The sequence below is a fragment of the Lycium ferocissimum genome, chromosome 12, assembly GCF_029784015.1.
Source record: "Lycium ferocissimum isolate CSIRO_LF1 chromosome 12, AGI_CSIRO_Lferr_CH_V1, whole genome shotgun sequence".
NCBI lineage: Eukaryota > Viridiplantae > Streptophyta > Magnoliopsida > Solanales > Solanaceae > Lycium > Lycium ferocissimum.
Genome location: NC_081353.1, coordinates 20,244,378 through 20,261,718, shown reverse-complemented (window position 1 = coordinate 20,261,718; position 17,341 = coordinate 20,244,378). Strand labels below are relative to the sequence as shown.

Here is a 17,341-nt window from a genome sequence, read left to right as displayed (position 1 = left end):
TTTGTCCTCCTACCCCTTTTATATGTAAAAGAAACTACGTCTGACATGATGTCCCAGAGAGGGAAACATAAGAAGCCCTTATCGGGCCTGGTCTAGGAAGCTTTTAGGTAGTATAGGTTTAGGAAACTATTTGTCTATGTAAATCGAACTATGGAGGGGCCTGATTTCCCGCGCAGAGATACATAAACAGTCTACGTGTGACTCGGTCCCTATATTATCTAAATATATATTTGCCCCTACTTATTTAGCGTACGTAGGCGCCAAGAAGATCGTCTAAAAGCAAATAAACCATAGACTATAATACCAAAATCCAAAGTGACTCAAAAGAGCTGAAGTACCCAAAAACCTCAGAACAGGGAATCAATCTGACGTTTAAATCGAATACATGAATATTGTGTGCTCTATGTGCTTATATGCCAACTACGTGCGATATCTTACTTTTCTATTCTTGTCTAACGCACTAACGTCACTTCCTTTTGAGTTGTTTTTCTCTTATAGAAAGGGTTGATCCGTGTTGTTCCACGCTGGCATACTTCACTAGATCCAAAGCTACAATAACATCCCTTTCCCAACAAGACAAAGGCAAAACCACAATGGATAGTACTTCGGAAAACGAGCACACTCAGAACGAACTCGTCATTAGGGTCTCTCCCCCGTTGAAACCGAAGGAAAAAGCTGTTGACCTTCAGGAGATGGTCACAAGAGCCGAAATAGTTAAAGAAACATTTGCTGAGGCAAAGAGGCCTCTGATACGCCCAAATTACACCTTTAATATCAGGAGTACGGGGTCGTTGTCAAATATAGAACCCAACAAGGTTGGGGTCGAATCCCACAGAGAATACAATGAAGAAATATACTTGCTAAGTGGAATGCTTGACTATTAATTTATATTTCAAGGGAGAGGGGAATATAATAGTAATTGGTTTGAAGTTTGTTCATTAATACTTGGTGTTGTTGTTATAAAATGTGAACTATTGGTAAAGGGACTAAGGTTGCGGTTCCAATGAAAACTAATGCGAATGGGTATCAATTCAATCTCTTCAAATGTCTAGATGCGATTAACCATGAGCTACATAATTTTATCAAAAGTCTTTCAACCAAATTGATAAATGTCGTTGCTAAACTTTCTCAAGCCTTAGAATGTGGAAAATGTCAACACCCATTATGCTACAAGTTAGCTTTCCTATCTCTAGCTCAAGCTATTAGATGGATTTAATGACCCAAATCCTTGCTATCTAATTCTTTTCCTAACTTTCACTTTCTTTCTCAAGCAAAGTAAAAGTACTTAGGCACAAATGATGTTTGCAACCATCAAGAGACATTAAAGCATGAAGAGTTGATAGAATGCATCATTAACATATAAATGAGGTTTAAATATGAAACTCAATCACATAACTAACACATTTGGTCCCACAACCTTAGCTAATGGGTTTAGCTACACATTTCCATTAAATAAAAGAGAAAAGTAGATATAATATTCATGAGTGCTTACAAAGTTATGGAAGAAGACAACAAACTAAAGTGGAAGATTCCCCTTTAAAGCTTCAACAACCAATAATAAATGTAGCCTCCACAAAAAGACAACAAAAAGTGTAGAATAACTTTTGCAAAACCCTGGGAGGTTATTTATAACCACCAAAAACGTGCATAAACTTTAGACAAAAATAACCCTGCAGACGCCACCTGCATCTCGCATGTTGTGTCATAAGACCAACATGCAAGATGCAAACCATGCTCAGCAGCCGGATGTTATGTTCCTGACTTTAGACATTCTAAATTTCGGACAAAGTTTGCGTTTGCATTGTTGTCTCTCAAATCTCACATGCGAGTCGCATGTTGAGCCTGCAAGCTGCGCAACCTTTCACCTCTACTCTTCAGTGGCCTGTCATGCTATGCAGTCGACTTGTGGCTTCGCATGTCATACATGCGGCTCGCATGTTGAGCTCGCACTTTTGCAACTTTTCATCTCTATTCTTCAATGGCCGTCATGCTAAGCGGTTGACTTGTGGATTCGCAGGCATGACATGCGGCTCGCATGTTGTGCAACATGTGTCCTTGGCCTATTTTGCTCCATTTTGCTCTGTTATGCTCTCCGAACAACTTATCCTACAAAATGACATAAACACACGAAAAGTAACACCAAAAGTGCTTGAAAAGTCGCAAAAGCCTAAGGAATTAGCATCAAATATGCCGTAATTTCACAGCACATCAACACCCCCAACTTGAACTTTTGCTTTAAAGCAACTAAAACACAACTAAGACACATGACAAGTGTTCCAGTATTTCAAAGGTAATAATGGCTACGATGGTGATAGTGATCAGTTACAAGCACGCATTCAAGATATGATTACCCCTCATTCTTCTTTTTGCAAAACATGTGCATTCTCTCAGAAGTTGAGCATCAACCAATCGCTTCACTTGGTGACACAATGTTGTTAGCTTTAAGGAGATGGCCTCGAGTGCTAAGTCAAGAAGCTATTATTTCATTAAGCTTTGTAAGCCACATGCCCTCACAAAAGACCAAAGAAAGTCCCAAAACACACATATTCACAACAAGAAATGGGACAAAAGGCGAAAGAGAAGAGAACAACTCACACTCACAAAGAATATGTACAAGTACACAAATACGATGCCATAAGCTTTCCCTTTAAGTATTTCTCCACTAATGTAAACACACCTCATTCAAAATTTGCGGGTTGTAATGAAGGCTTAAGGTCAAGGTAGGATTGATTTTGAATAAGAGTGACTTGAAACCTCCCTAAGCAATACCAAACACGCTTCCTTCACAAAATTTGCTTATTTCTCCATCTTTTCATACCACCCATTAGTCATCCCTTTAGTCACAACCATTATTTACAAAAAAAAAAGATTATTTATATACATAACATATGGATATATATATATATATATATATATATATATATATATATATATATATATATATATATATGTATTCTCACCTCTTAATCGCTTCCACCTTACCAATTGCCAACCGCTAGCCCCAAACTTAGGAGCTTTGGCTAATGTTTGCGTTTCCGAATCACTTAGGGAGATTGGGTGTCAAAAGATGAGTCAATATGAAAAAAGGGTAGGGTTTGTCATATTGTTGTCACAAAAAAAAAAGGGGCTAATGCTTAAAAAAAGGGTTGACTAGGGAAAAACATGCAATGGGTAGGAAATTTAAGGCATAGTAACGATCCAAGGAAAGCCGTATATCCTCTTTCAAACAAAGTGTAGTTTATGATTTCGCCTTGAGACACTTTCCGGCAAGTTCTAGATCACAATTATGTACAAGACAAAAATGACAACACTTCACGCACATGGCACATGGATTACTACACTATTTTCTAATTACTTCTCAACCAAGCCTTCGCGCCAAAGAGATACTTGTTAGCAAACAATATGTCACAAGTGAGTCATGTCAGCTATGCTATTACCCATTAAGTACTTAAGCACAATCAAAACAAAGTTTTTTTTAGAGGTATATTATCAACACAAAATGAACACATATATGCCATAAAACTGATCAAACCATGACCATATAAGTCAAGGTGCTTTGTAATACTCAAAACAAAAACTATACAATCCTAACTTTCAAAACCCAATAACGACAAAAGCATGAGCTAACCCAACCCCAACAAAAAATTATGCAATGTCCCCATGTGTATCTAATACATAAAATAAGGAGGTAAGGAGCTTCCTAGGACGCCTCAAGCGTCCGGACGAGCAGCATCTGAAGGAGGAATCATCTTCAATGGTGGTGTGAGGTCAGGCGAACCACTCAATGTCTTTAGAGGGGGAACTGAAGTCCCAATTCCACTGGACTGTGCAGGATCACCACCCTTGACTAGGGTCCCAAGCTGCTCCTCTATAGACCTCTGCACCCCCACCATGGTGTCTATTTCGTCTTTATCAACTCCAGCCGCCAAGGCCTCCTTCCGAGCTCTCTCCAATATCACGTCCTCATCATCATTATCAACCTCTTGCTCACTATCATTCTCTTCTTCCACCTCCTCTTCTTCTTTCTCAGATACAAGGTCATCCTGTGGCCCGGTGGGCTTTTTAGCGAAATACTCTGCCGCTGATGGTAAGATAGGTTCAATGTGGGGTGAGTTAAACTTCCGACTATCTACCCGAGCCTGTGCCAAATTAGCTCGATTGGAGGGCAGGTCCTCCTCACCACCACCTTCAACTCACTCCAATCGGAGCTCAATTGACTTCAAACGCTCATTGATTTTATTATGTTCCCTCTTCACTTCTTCAATTGCTACAATCTATGGTGCCAATGCCAACTCAATAGCATTCTTATAAATGCTAGCAGCTCAATCACAAGCTTGTTCGCTTTGGCATCTGCCAGTCGGATCAGTCGCATACCCTCCCTTGGGATATTGGACCCTGATGCTGGAGCTGAAGGGGTGGCCTCGGAGGTAGAGGGGGTTGTGTTTGTAGCTGCCACCGGAGCGACTGAAAGCTCGAGAGGTGGTAGCAGGAATAGTCGTGCTCTGACTCTGAGTGCCAATAATGTGTGGGTCAAGCTCTGCAACTGATCCCCGTGGTTGCTCAACATCCTTTCTCTTTTTGTCCCTCGGTTCAAACCTGGTGATGTCACTTGTTTGATCCGCTATTATAGGTATATCAATCCTCTCTACTCGGGGAAACCCAACTCTCTAAAAAAGAGCAGTAATCATGCAAAGAAAGGGCAATAAGGTATTTTTTTGTTGGGCCCATTCCTTGATATCGTGCTGGATAATCTCCCCACATTGATTAGATACCCTGACATGAGAGAAGCAATCAGGACAACCCTCTCAATGGAAATCCCTGTATCATTATTTGATGGCAGGATTCTTAAGGACACGATGGACAACCACAACTTAGCTTGAAGAGTGAGAGTACTTTTGTGGATGCCTACCGCTTGATCTATCCAATTCGGTGTCCCAGTATAAATAATTAAAGCTACCCACTCATGATATTCAGTTGGAACTTCCTTTCTTCGAGTATACTCAGAGTAAGCAGTTGGCCATCGCCCCCTCAATTTGTCTTCCCGGCGCCCACATATGTATAGATTTATGTCCTTATCGGAACAATCCACCTCAACATCCCTCACTGGCACCCAATTAATGTATTCAATTGATCTCTTGGGTTGACGACGCCCTCTTTTGCTATTCAACAGGGCACCATTTTGTTGTTGACGCCATCTGTGAGCACAACTTGTGGGACATCATATCATAACTTGCGTCTTTGCATGTAATGTCGCATGTTGTGTCGCAAGTTGTGACAAGAAAGGTTCACTTCTAGGTAGCCCCTGCCGCACTCCGCGAGCGCAACATACGTGACGCATAGCATGACTCCGTGCCTTGCATGTAATGTCGCGTAAGGGACAATCGTGACTCAAGATATTTGACATGCGAGTCACATGTTGCGCCGTAAGTTGTGACAAAAAAGGTTTACTTCTAGGTAGCCCCTGTCACATTTCGCAATACAAATGTGACTCATCATGTTTGACATGTGAGTCGCATGTTGTGCTGCAAAGTGTGACGACCAATTATGATCCCCCTCATGCAATACACATGACGTTTTCCCTTAAGAGGGTCTTCACACCGTCTATCATTGGGAGAAGTCACTAGTTCAATCGGAAAGATACAATTTTGAACACTTCTACTATTTCCTAAGCAAAATGGTCATTCGGGCATTTCATCGAGCATGTAGCAGGCGAACATCAATCCAAGTCAATGATAAATACAATGGGTACTCAGACTTTCCCAAATTTCACTACTACACAAGTATAAGAGCAATTCACTAAGGAATCACTTATTCTTGGCCCCCTTTTCCTCTTTTTTCTTTTCGAATTTTCCCCAATTTCATCAAGAACAAGACTTCTACCAGTGATTTCACATGATTACCAGGGTTATTCACATATTCTAAGAATTCATCACTAATTAATAGAAGGTTTAGTGCATGACCCCTTTTCTTACCATATACCATAAGAGTGAGAGAGTGCGTACCTGAGATTCACATAGGATGTGGGTCTTTGTAAAAATTACAATCTTTGGGAAACACCAACTTAGGATGATGTACGGTGGTGGAGAGACGAAGATCAAGTGTTTGGAAGAGAAAGGAGAGGGAACGGTGTGGTGTTTTGAAAAAAAATGAACAGTCGCATTTATTTAAGAATTTAAATGGAGTCGCGGGTCGGGTCAGGCCAGTTGACCCGCGCCTCAACTTACCTTTTAGCAAAACTTGCGGCACCAGATGCGGTATGCATATCGTGTTTGTATGAGTGCAGTAGAAATGCATACCTTGTCAGAGCACTGTAGGTGCCTTACTCTTGTGGCACCATCTGCGACTTCACATGAGTCTTCACAAGTTATGCCTGCGAGGCTGCAGTGTTACCGCATAGTGTGCCTGATTTGTTTAAATCCTTGACCATTGTTACCCTCCCAACACTTGGGCATATTCTCCTGTCATTCCTTATGCAACTCCAGTTAACTCCTACACACTGAAAGAAGCATCAAAACATCATAAAAATAAAAACACATACACAAAACAAAACAACAAAATAAAAGCTTGGGTTGCCTCCCAAGAAGCGCTTGATTTTTTCGTCGTGGCACAACGTTGTTACTTTTCTTTCATGGTTCATTAAGGTAGATCTCTTCAATACTCTTTGTCTCTAATTCAGCAAATATTGCTTGACCCGCTGCCCATTCACTTTGATACGATCTCCATTTGGACAAGCAATTTCAATTGCTCCATGTGGGAACACTTGCGTTACTTCAAAGGGACCGGACCACTTGGATTTCAACTTTCTGAGGAACAACCGAAGCCTTGAATTGAACAACAATACACGATCCCCAGGGCTAAATTCTCTTTGTAAGATCATGTTATCATGGAAGTGCTTCATCAGGGCCTTGTAGAGTGAAGAGCTAACATAATCTCTAAATTGAAATTCATCAAGCTTATTCAATTGTTCCATCCTCAAGGTTGAGGCATCACCCTAATCTAGATTCAAATTTTTCAAGGGCCATAATGCCTTGTGTTCAAGTTCCACCGGAAGATGACAAGCTTCGACAAACACCAATTGATAAGGAGACATGCTAATTGGTGTCTTGTAAGCCGTTCGGTAAGCGCATAGAGCATCATCCAATTTCTTTAACCAACTGGTCCGATTAGGATTCACTATTTTGGATAGTATGCTTTTGATCTCCCTATTTGAAACTTCAACTTGTCCACTTGTTTGGGAATGGTATGGGGTGGCAACTTTATGCTTGACTCCATACTTGTCAAGAAGAGTCTTGAATAACCGGTTGCAAAAATGAGAGCCCCCATCACTAATGATTGCCCTGGGAGTTTCAAACCTTGAGAAAATATACCTCTTCAAGAATGCGGTGACACGTCTTCCTTCATTATTAGGGAGCGCGATGGCTTTCACCCATTTAAACACCTAGTTCACCATCTCAAGAATGTATTTGTTATTGTAGGAACTCACAAATCGACCCATAAAATCAATTCCCCACACATCGAACAATTCAACTTTAAGAATCGGTATCACTGAGAGCTCATGCCTCCTTGAGATGCCCCCATGCCTTTAACATTGATCACAAGCTTTCAAAAAGTCATGTGCATCTTGATAGATTGTTCGCCAATAAAAGCCACTTTGAAGAACCTTGGCCGCCATCCTTAAGCTACTGTGGTGTCCACCAACGGGTGATGAGTGACACGCCTCAATGATGGACATCATTTCTACTTTGGGTATGAACCTCCTTATGATGTTGTCGGCACAAACCCGGAATAGATATGTCTCATCCCTATAGAATTTCCGAACGTCACTCAAGAACTTTTTCTTTTGGTGGAAGTTCAAATCCTCCGGCATGATGTCGCTAGCATGATAATTTGCAAAGTCGGCATACCATGGAATAATATCATATGACCCCGCCATCACTTGCTCGTCCGAGAATGATTCATTAATTTCTAGGCCATCCAATGGACGCTCACCCTCTTCAGGACGAGACAAATGATCCGCCACTTGATTTTCACAACCCTTTCTACCTTTGACTTCAAAGTCAAATTCTTGCAAGAGAAGGACCCAGCGTATCAACCTCGGTTTTGCATCTTTCTTTTTCATGAGGTAACTTAAAGTCATATGGTCGGTGTGAACAATCACATGGGTTCCCAATAAGTAAGCCCGGAACTTCTCGTAAGCAAACACAATAGCAAGTAACTCTTGCTCGGTGACCGTGTAATTCATTTGGGCACCATTTAGAGTCTTGCTTGCATAGTAGATTAGATGAAAGATCTTATCACACTTTTGGCCAAGAACGGGCCCCATGGCAAATCCACTTGCATCACACATCAACTCAAAGGGCTTAGACCAATCCGGGGCAATAATGATAGGAGTCGATGTGAGTCTCTCTTTCAAGCCCTCAAATGCCTTCAAGCAAGCATCATCAAATACAACTTCGACTCCTCCAACAACTTGCATAAAGGGTTGGTTATTTTTGAGAAATCTTTGATGAATCGTCTATAAAATCTGGCATTCCCAAGGAAGCTACGAACACTTTTTATGGAAATTGAGGGAGGAAGCTTGACAATAACTTCAATTTTAGCTTGATCAAACTCAAGCCCCTTTTCCAAAATCTTGTGTCCTAAGATGATTACTTCTTGAACCATGAAGTGACACTTCTCCCAATTGAGAACCAAATTCTTCTCTTCACATCTTTTCAATACTTGGGCTAGATTCCCCACGCACTCATTGAAAGAATCCCCAACCACGAAAAAGTCATCCATAAAGATTTCAATGGACTCCTCAATCATGTCGGAGAAAATGGACATCATGCAACGTTAAAGTGCATTACATAGCCTAGAGGGAATTCTCTTAAAAGCAAAGGTCCCATAAGGACAAGTGAAAGTGGTTTTCTCTTGGTTCTCGGGAGCAATAGTGATTTGGTTCTACCCGAAATAGCCATCAAGAAATCAATAATATCCCTTCCTGCAAGCCTATCAAGCATTTGATCCATAAATGGCATTGGGAAGTGATCATTTTTGTTCCATTTGTTCAATTTCCTATAGTCCATGCAAACCCACATCCGGTGACCGTGTGAGTGGGGATCAATTCATTTTTAGCATTTGCAACCACGGTGATTTCACCCTTTTTGGGAGCGCATTGAAGCGGACTAACCTAAGAGCTATCCAATATAGGATACACAACACCGACATCTAACCACTTAATGATCTCAGTCTACACAACTTCTTGCATAGGAGGATTCAACCTCCTTTGATGTTCAACACTAGGTTCACACTCTTCATCAAGTTAGATTTTATGAGTATAAATATTGGGCGGAATACCTTGGATATCTTCAATACACCAACCAATAGCTTTCTTGTATCTTCTCAAGATTACCAACATCCTTTCTCTTTGCTCATCCGTCAACCAGGCAGTAATAGTTACGGGCAATATGTTGTCAGGACCAAGGAATTCATACCTCAAGTGTTAAGGAAGAGGTTTTAGTTCCAAGGTAAGAGGCTCAATAATGGAAGGCTTTGCGGGAGAAGCTGCTCGATTTTCTAAATCAAGATCAAGTTTCTTTGGATTGTAGTGGTATGACCCTAACCAATTAATGCATTAACCGTCTCCTCAAATTCTTCTTTATTTTCGCCATCATAGTTCATTGTCACCACCGCCAACATATCACCCACATGTTCATGCTCAACAGTTGTCTACATGGCATTATCAATTGTATCAATAACTGACACAACACTCATATTCGCCGGTTGTTTCATTGACTTGCAAATATGGAAAGTGATCTCTTCATCATTCATTCTAAATTTTAGGTCACCCCTCTCCACATCGACAAGAGCACGCCCCATAGCCAAGAAAGGTCTTCCCAAGATTATGGGCTCCTCAAAATCAACTTCACAATCCAAGATCACAAAGTTGGCCGGAAAATGAACCGATCAACTCTCACAAGCACATCATAAAGGATACCAACGATTTCTTAACGGTTCTATCCGCCATTAGTGATACGCTCAATTTACACCTATTATTGGCGTAAAGCGGACGTTTTCAAATATAGTAACCCAAACAAGATTGGGATCGAATCCCACAGGGAATATGGAGAGAAAAAGACACTAATTATATATGTAACTAATCTCTAGAAACTTTAATTTTATTCCGAATAGTATAGAAGAGAGGTTTGGTTTGTATTTGCTATTTTGAAGTATTTGGAATTTGTTTGGATTGAAAGAACCAAAGTTGTGTCCCAGCTGTGATTAGATGTTATGCTATGGGTATCAATAAGATATATTTCTAATGGGTCGGGATTGTGTATGCACTTAATCTCTAATGCACTTCCTAATATTTTCCAATATTTAAAAAGTATTTCTTTCCATGATTTTCCCAAATATCGAAAAGTTGCAAGTAAGATCGATTAAATATGCCAAGTAGAACTCATCTTATCCCTAAGTGAGTTCATTAAATGAGGGTTAGCGCCTCGAGTCCTTGTTATATTATTTCAACTCACACCCTAGTTCATCTTTCCAAATAAACTAGGGTTTGTGCATAAACAAGTGTTTGCAACCACTAACTAACAATGAATATGAAAAATAATAAAACACATCACAACCCATTATATATATACACAATGTTAGACACCTATTACATAACACCCATCATTTGGGTCCACAACTTTGATTAAAGAAACTACTCACGCATAATGGTCTCAAAAGTAGTAAGCAATAAATGAGACATAAAGCTTACAAAGTGTGATAAAGATGATGGAAAATGGAATCTTAATGTCTTCACTAAGCTCCAAAAGTGGAGTAATCAATGCTCACCCACCAATGGAACTTTGTTCACGTGCACAATAAAATCTGGCTGCTAAAAAATAACCTAAAATGTTCTTTAAATAGGCTCCAAAAACGCACGAGCGACGATCGACAAAATTGCCCACGATAGCAAGATCGACGGACCATCGATGGTTCGACGATCCGTCGATTCCTCCGTCCTTTATTTCTTCAGCGATGTAATCCATTCGACGGTGCCTTCGACCAGTTTGACGCTCCGTCGAGTATTCCGTCTTTCTCTCTTCTTGTTGACAGATCTTGATTGACGACACAAACGACGAAGCGTCGATCAGTTCGACGCTTCGTCGATGGCTCCGTCCTTTGTTGTCTTCAACTAAGGCCATCACTGGAAAATTGAGCTTATCGACGCTTCGAAGGATGGTTCGTCGACTAATCGATGGGACGTCGATTATTCATCTCTGGCAAATTTTTCCTTTGTTCTTTGTTTTTGCTTTTGGACCATCGTCTTCCTAAAACACAACAAAAACATATTAACAAGAACCAGACTTACTTGAAAACAACCAAAATTTACAATAAAAAGGCGTCGAATGTGCCACAAATCTGCGGCACATCAACACCCCCAACTTAGGATCTTTGCTTGTCCTCAAGCAAGTCAGACAAAACAACTACAAAATAAAACTACAACTATACTAAAAATAAAGTAAAAGTGACTAAAATGGTGTTTGCTCATCATTACCGGCATGCACATTTTCAAATCAACTCCCGTTTCCTCATTCCCCGACAAGGTTCTTTTATAAAAACTTATTAGACTTGACCATGACGCTTCAATCAATGACATCACATTATCAGAAGCATCTATGCGTGCGAGTATTCACCATTATGCCCTTACTTAGATCAGAGAATGTCCCACACACAATTTTAAGATAAGAACCGGGACAAGGATGGATGAGAAAAGAAAGCACTCGCGCTCACAAAGAAGTTCATGATTTACAAGTGCAGATACCATATGCTTGCCCTTAATTTCAATGCCTAACATTTTGGATGGTTCAGTTGTGATCACTATAGGACTTGTTCTCGGGTTGTAATGTAGGCTCAGGGACGGGTAGGATACTCATTTGGGAATTAGTGACTCATCCTCCTTGACACTACACATTCTCACCTCACGCCCATTCTATTCATTCTTCAACTCATGACTAATATGTGATTTCATTCTTGCTAGACTTTACAATCTTTTTATGAGACAATATATATATATAGATTTTTTTTTCGCTTTTCTCAAATTTGATTCGCTATTACATCCAGTTCTCAACTATGTAACTCACACACCCCCAGTTTTAGGCTCTTGGCCTCTACTTCACACATATACCACTCCCAGCTTAGGCGATTTGCCTCTTTTCTCTAGTAGTGTCAAGGAGGGAACGGGTGTGATACGCTCAAATTACACCCATTAATGGTATAACGCGGACGTTGTCAAATATAGTAACCAACAAGGTTGGGTCGAAACAGAGAACAATATGTAGGCAATTTAAGCAGATCAGGAATTGTCACTAACAATAGCTAGACCGAACGCATCAATGGTGGTTTTTGATAAGGTTTTGATAAAATACGGAAATATAAATTCTAATCTAAAAAGCAAGTAAATTGATCAATGGCCACAAGAATGGAATAAAGGAAACTACTTCTCAAGTAACGATCCAATATATTTCACGAAGTATAACTAATAGCAAGCTTATGTTAATTAGCCTCGGATAATGACTCAAAATTAACTTCTCCCGAAGATTAACTAGACTACCCAATTGAAGATCCCTCAAGCAATTAGGAGCATTAAGAACACCCGAATATGGCTACAAGTGGTATCGCCTATTCCTAGGTCAATTTCCATTAGATGGGGTTAACGCCCTAAATTCATGTTAATTATTCTATCTCAACCCCGTTCTTCCTCTTCCGAATTTCAAACGAAGTAAATGGCGAGTCCTAGGGTTAGCTACTCCCTTGAGAAACGTTCAAGATCAAGAATAATTAAAATAACAAGAACTTACTTGATTAAGAGTAATGTCGATCAATAAATAAGCACAACAAGAGTTTCAATCTTAATTGTCACCGAGAAATTCCATAAACAAGGATTGAATAAAGAAAGAAAATATAGTAGGAACCCAGCCTCCAAACTTGTATTTTATGCCAAAGATAATTTTTACAATCTTCCCGAGTTGGCTTTTTAAATGAGCTGTAATAGAAAAAATCGTCAAAATCCAAGTTACGCTCGGACTGGCCGGAAAACCTTCGAGCGTGAACGCGCCGTGCTCGCGCGAACGCGCGGATGACGTCAGCATCACCCTTCTTACTTCAGCGCGAACGCGTGGACTGCGGGCGCAACGCGCGCGTGGGCGCGCGCGTGGGCGCGGCGCGTGGATTACTGCGCGAACGCGCGAGTAATTTTCCAACAAAATTTCCCGAGAATCTCCGGTTCTTTCCGGTGATCAACTTTTTTCCCCTTTTTTGCTTGTTTTCCACACTTAGGCTCTGGGGACCTCGTATTACTCGAAACATAATAAAAACCACGTAAAATCACATAGACTTGCTTAAAAACAAGTAAAACTTACAGCCGGAAAGTATCAATTGTGGCGTAAAATCACGCCACATCAACACCCCCAACTTAAAGTATTTGCTTGTCCTCAAGCAAGCCATACAACACAACGACTCAATATAACACCTAGATATCATAGAATAACAATGTCTACATTGGTTTTAACTCTGAACTACCGGCATGCATGTTTTTCTTCCAATGACCACCCCAATTTTCTGTTTTAAAACAACATACACAGCTCAAGAACGCTATGACTAACACTGAGGCTTCAATGCATGACATTACATTATCGAACATATTATGATGCGCACAAACGCTACTTTAGGCGGTCACTCTATTTTGCTCACTTCTCATCCTTATGCCCTCACATAGACCAAAAGAGTGTCCCAGCACACATATATACAACAGGAATGGGACGAAGACGAAAGAGACAAAAAAATACTCATACTCACAAAGAAATTCATATCTATACATGCAAACACCATAGGCTTTCCCTTATTTTCTATGTCTTCATCCTAGGCTCGCTCGGTTGTGATCTCATTAGGGCTTGTTTTGGCTTGTAATGTAGGCTTAGGGACGGGTAGGATACTTTTTTTAGATATTAGTGACTACCTCCTTGAACTTCTACGCATCTCTTCACCTTAATTCACCTCTTTCTTTCCAACCCTTTTTTTTTCCTTTCAAGTTTTCGACCTCGATGTGATTTTATTCCTAACCAACTTACAAATCTTTTTGTGTTACAATTTTCTTTTTTTTTTTCGATATATATGCAACTCCACTAGCAAATCTCCCACCACTTTTTGACTTATGTTTTTAACATCTACTTCACGGATTAATTCACCCCGCTTTAGGCATTTTGCCTTATCTTATCTAACGGTATCGGGAGAACGGGTGCGAAGATGGATTAATTGTACAAAGGGTAAGGTTTCATACTTGGCTAGCTGTTAAGAAAAAGTCAAAAGGCTCAAAAAGGAAACTAGTGATACTTTTACTTTTGGTAGGGCGTATTTAGGCAAAGTGACTTTTACGCAAGGAAAGCCTAAGATCATCTCACACCCAAACTAACCTTCGGATTTCAAACAAGACCAACCGGGCAAGTTCTAGATTAAACATGCATAAACGAGCTAAACTAACAACTCACACACACATTGGCATAAGGACAATTATTTTTACACTTGTGACCTCCTAAGTAGTCATTCCTCACACACAATACCCCAATAATCATAATGTCATATAAAGAATCAAATATGTCGACCAATAATGTTTGTCTTAAGTATGCATTTTTCAAATTTCGAGGGGTTCAAAATTTCCAACAAACCATAGCAACATGCCATCGATTCTGAGGTAACACCAAATAAGTCAAAGCTACTCTATTCAACCTAAGCAACATCCTAACCATACCGGTTTCAACAAAAATAACACCCTCGGAAAAGAACTCTGCAAAGAAAAGCAGGGGGTCCTAAACACATATTTACAATACAACAATACCGAGATAGCCACCCAATCAAAAATTTTGCGGTGTCCTCCGCATCACATAGCATACAAAAAAATCGAGGCATACACCTTGCTAGCACCGAGTGCTATAGTCATCTCTGCTCCTGAGTCAGGGCCGAGTGGGCTCTGGCGAGGACAAAATCTTCCTCCTCATTTTCCTCCTCTCATCTTTTCGTGACATGCAACACGCGTGAATACTCGTCATCTGTTCAAACTTGCTTTGCTTCTTGGCATGCTCTCTTGCCTTTTTCTCGCCCTCTATCTTACCACTCGTTTTTCCTTTATATGCTTCCAGCACCCTCCACCACACACGCTAATGTCGGACCATGTAACCGTAAGGAGTTGCAGACGTGCCCCTCTCATATGGGCAGGGAGACTAGTCACTAAGCCGGCCGAATCCGAGTGTCCATCCTACGGACACAGGTGAACATCTTGAAACGGCCTAGCGACCTCTTGCGGTGGTGGCAAAGTGGTATAGGCGGAAATGACGAGCGCTCCGTGATCGAAAATCGATGCAAGAGAGGTGAGCGCCCAAATGACGGGGCTGCTATGTCAATCTTCCTTTTCTTCTGCACATTACGGGGCCCTCTCTTCTTCAATGGATGAATCGGTCCACCGAACCCCTTTTTGTGTCACACGGCCTTATGGGCACCTCGTGATGGTGCACAAATAAGTGATCAACGATGGGAAAAATAGACTAGTCCTTTCCATCACCACCTCTCGTATTTCTTCGTAATAAGCTTCCCCGCGTCCACGAGATAGCACCCGTCCATCACGACAAATCACTTTAGCCCTCTCAAGGGCACCTCTAGAATCATGTTTGGAAGGCAACACCCTGGATGTCACAATATCTGTAAGTTTGGCCTTGCTGGTGCAGTGGAGTCAATCTTCCTTTGCGTTGTGGTAATTGACCACTTTGGTTGCTCCCCACCATGAAAGGTGGGTCACAAACCATTGTTGCTTCGTTTGTTCGTGCCTATGCGCCATCTCCGTTATCACCATCTGCCCGCAGATCGTAATAGGCATTGATTCGAGAAGCATTGCACGGACATCTACGCCTCGACTTTGACAATTGCCGATCCGTAATGTGCCTGCTGCCGGCGTTCGCATAGAATTCCCCGCTTGAGGCATAATTTGCCTTGTTGGTTTATCCCTGCAAAGCGTATCCATCGCTTGTTACCCGGCCTTTCGTAGAACTCGGGCATCTTTTCTTCCAAATTTTCTGTTACGATGCCCTTTTCTTCGATGAAGCTCTTTCCCAGCAATCTATCATAGAGCTTCGAACATTTTGCCGACTGAAAGGTGGTGGTATCGTAGTATTCAATCATGGGCACTTGGGCAACATTGGATGTTGTAGCCATCTTTCAAGCTTAAGTACCTACAAAACGAACACACGTATCGAACACACATATGAATACCTAAGACAATGTATAATGAGGCAATTAGGCCAAAGAAATGGGTCACCAAAGTTTCGAGCGGCTGCGTAGCATTACGTTTCTCGCACTAGCGGTTTTCCTTCGACGCGTTCGCGCCTCGGATGACGCGTTCGCGCCATTTGGCAATGTTATTTCTCGCGCGTTTGCGTGAAGGACGGCGCGATCGCACTTTGAATCGTGCCGCTTTCGGTGCATTTCCACAAAGCGGTTATGGGCATGATTTTTGGGGCTTCGATTTCATGAAGTTAACCACGTATTTTGCCCCAAATTTTGAAACACATCAACACCCAAATCTCAACTCACATCACTCAACAATCAATAATGATTTACATGACAAGAATTTCAACAATGTCATCAAATTTTAATGCTTAAATAAGTGAAAGTAAAACTTTTCTTTCACAAATTCTAACATGAAAAGATGATAACATCAACCCTATGAACAAGAGAATGATAGAATCACATACCTTGTGGTTGCAACTTGAAGAAATCTTTAAGATTTGAAGTTTGAGTTTGAGAGAAGGATGGGAGGAAAGGGAGGGAAATGGGGGTTGTACCCCCTTGGCTTCTGTTTTAATATTATTACCTGCGCACGCATTGGCGCGTTCGCGTGTCCTTCTTGCGCGTTCGCGCTGAACAACGTTTTTTTTTCTTTTCTTTGTGTTCAGCGCGTTAGCGTCGTAATGCTACGCGTTCGCGAGGTATATGACACCCCCCCGATTTTCAGATCGCTCGCTTTTTTTTTTTTTTTTTTTTTGTTACATATAGTGCAGTAGAAAAAAAAAATATATATATATAATGGAAGAAACTATTATAAAAATTTATAAACAATGGGTTGCCTCCACCAAGCGCTTGATTTAACGTCGCGGCATGACGGTTACCAACTTTACCCCTTTTCTCGCCATTTGGAGCTTATGAATTGGGCACCCAACATGGATTTAAATTTCTGACCACGAGCGACGGGGGGTGGTAAGTAAATGAACAAGCCAAGCATAATATCTTTCATCTTACACTTCTTGGAATTCAAGTGAGG

At 41.0% G+C, this 17,341-nt stretch overlaps 1 protein-coding gene across 1 annotated transcript; it reads right to left on the bottom strand.

Moving 5' to 3' along the window:
* Positions 1-6,991: 6,991 nt before the first annotated feature.
* Positions 6,992-8,476, bottom strand: LOC132039101 (uncharacterized). The gene is made up of 2 exons (XM_059429642.1): positions 7,661-8,476; positions 6,992-7,438 (listed from the first exon to the last, which is right to left on the bottom strand). Exons 1-2 carry the CDS (start codon positions 8,474-8,476, stop codon positions 6,992-6,994), a joined length of 1,263 nt encoding a protein of 420 aa, XP_059285625.1.
* Positions 8,477-17,341: the final 8,865 nt, after the last annotated feature.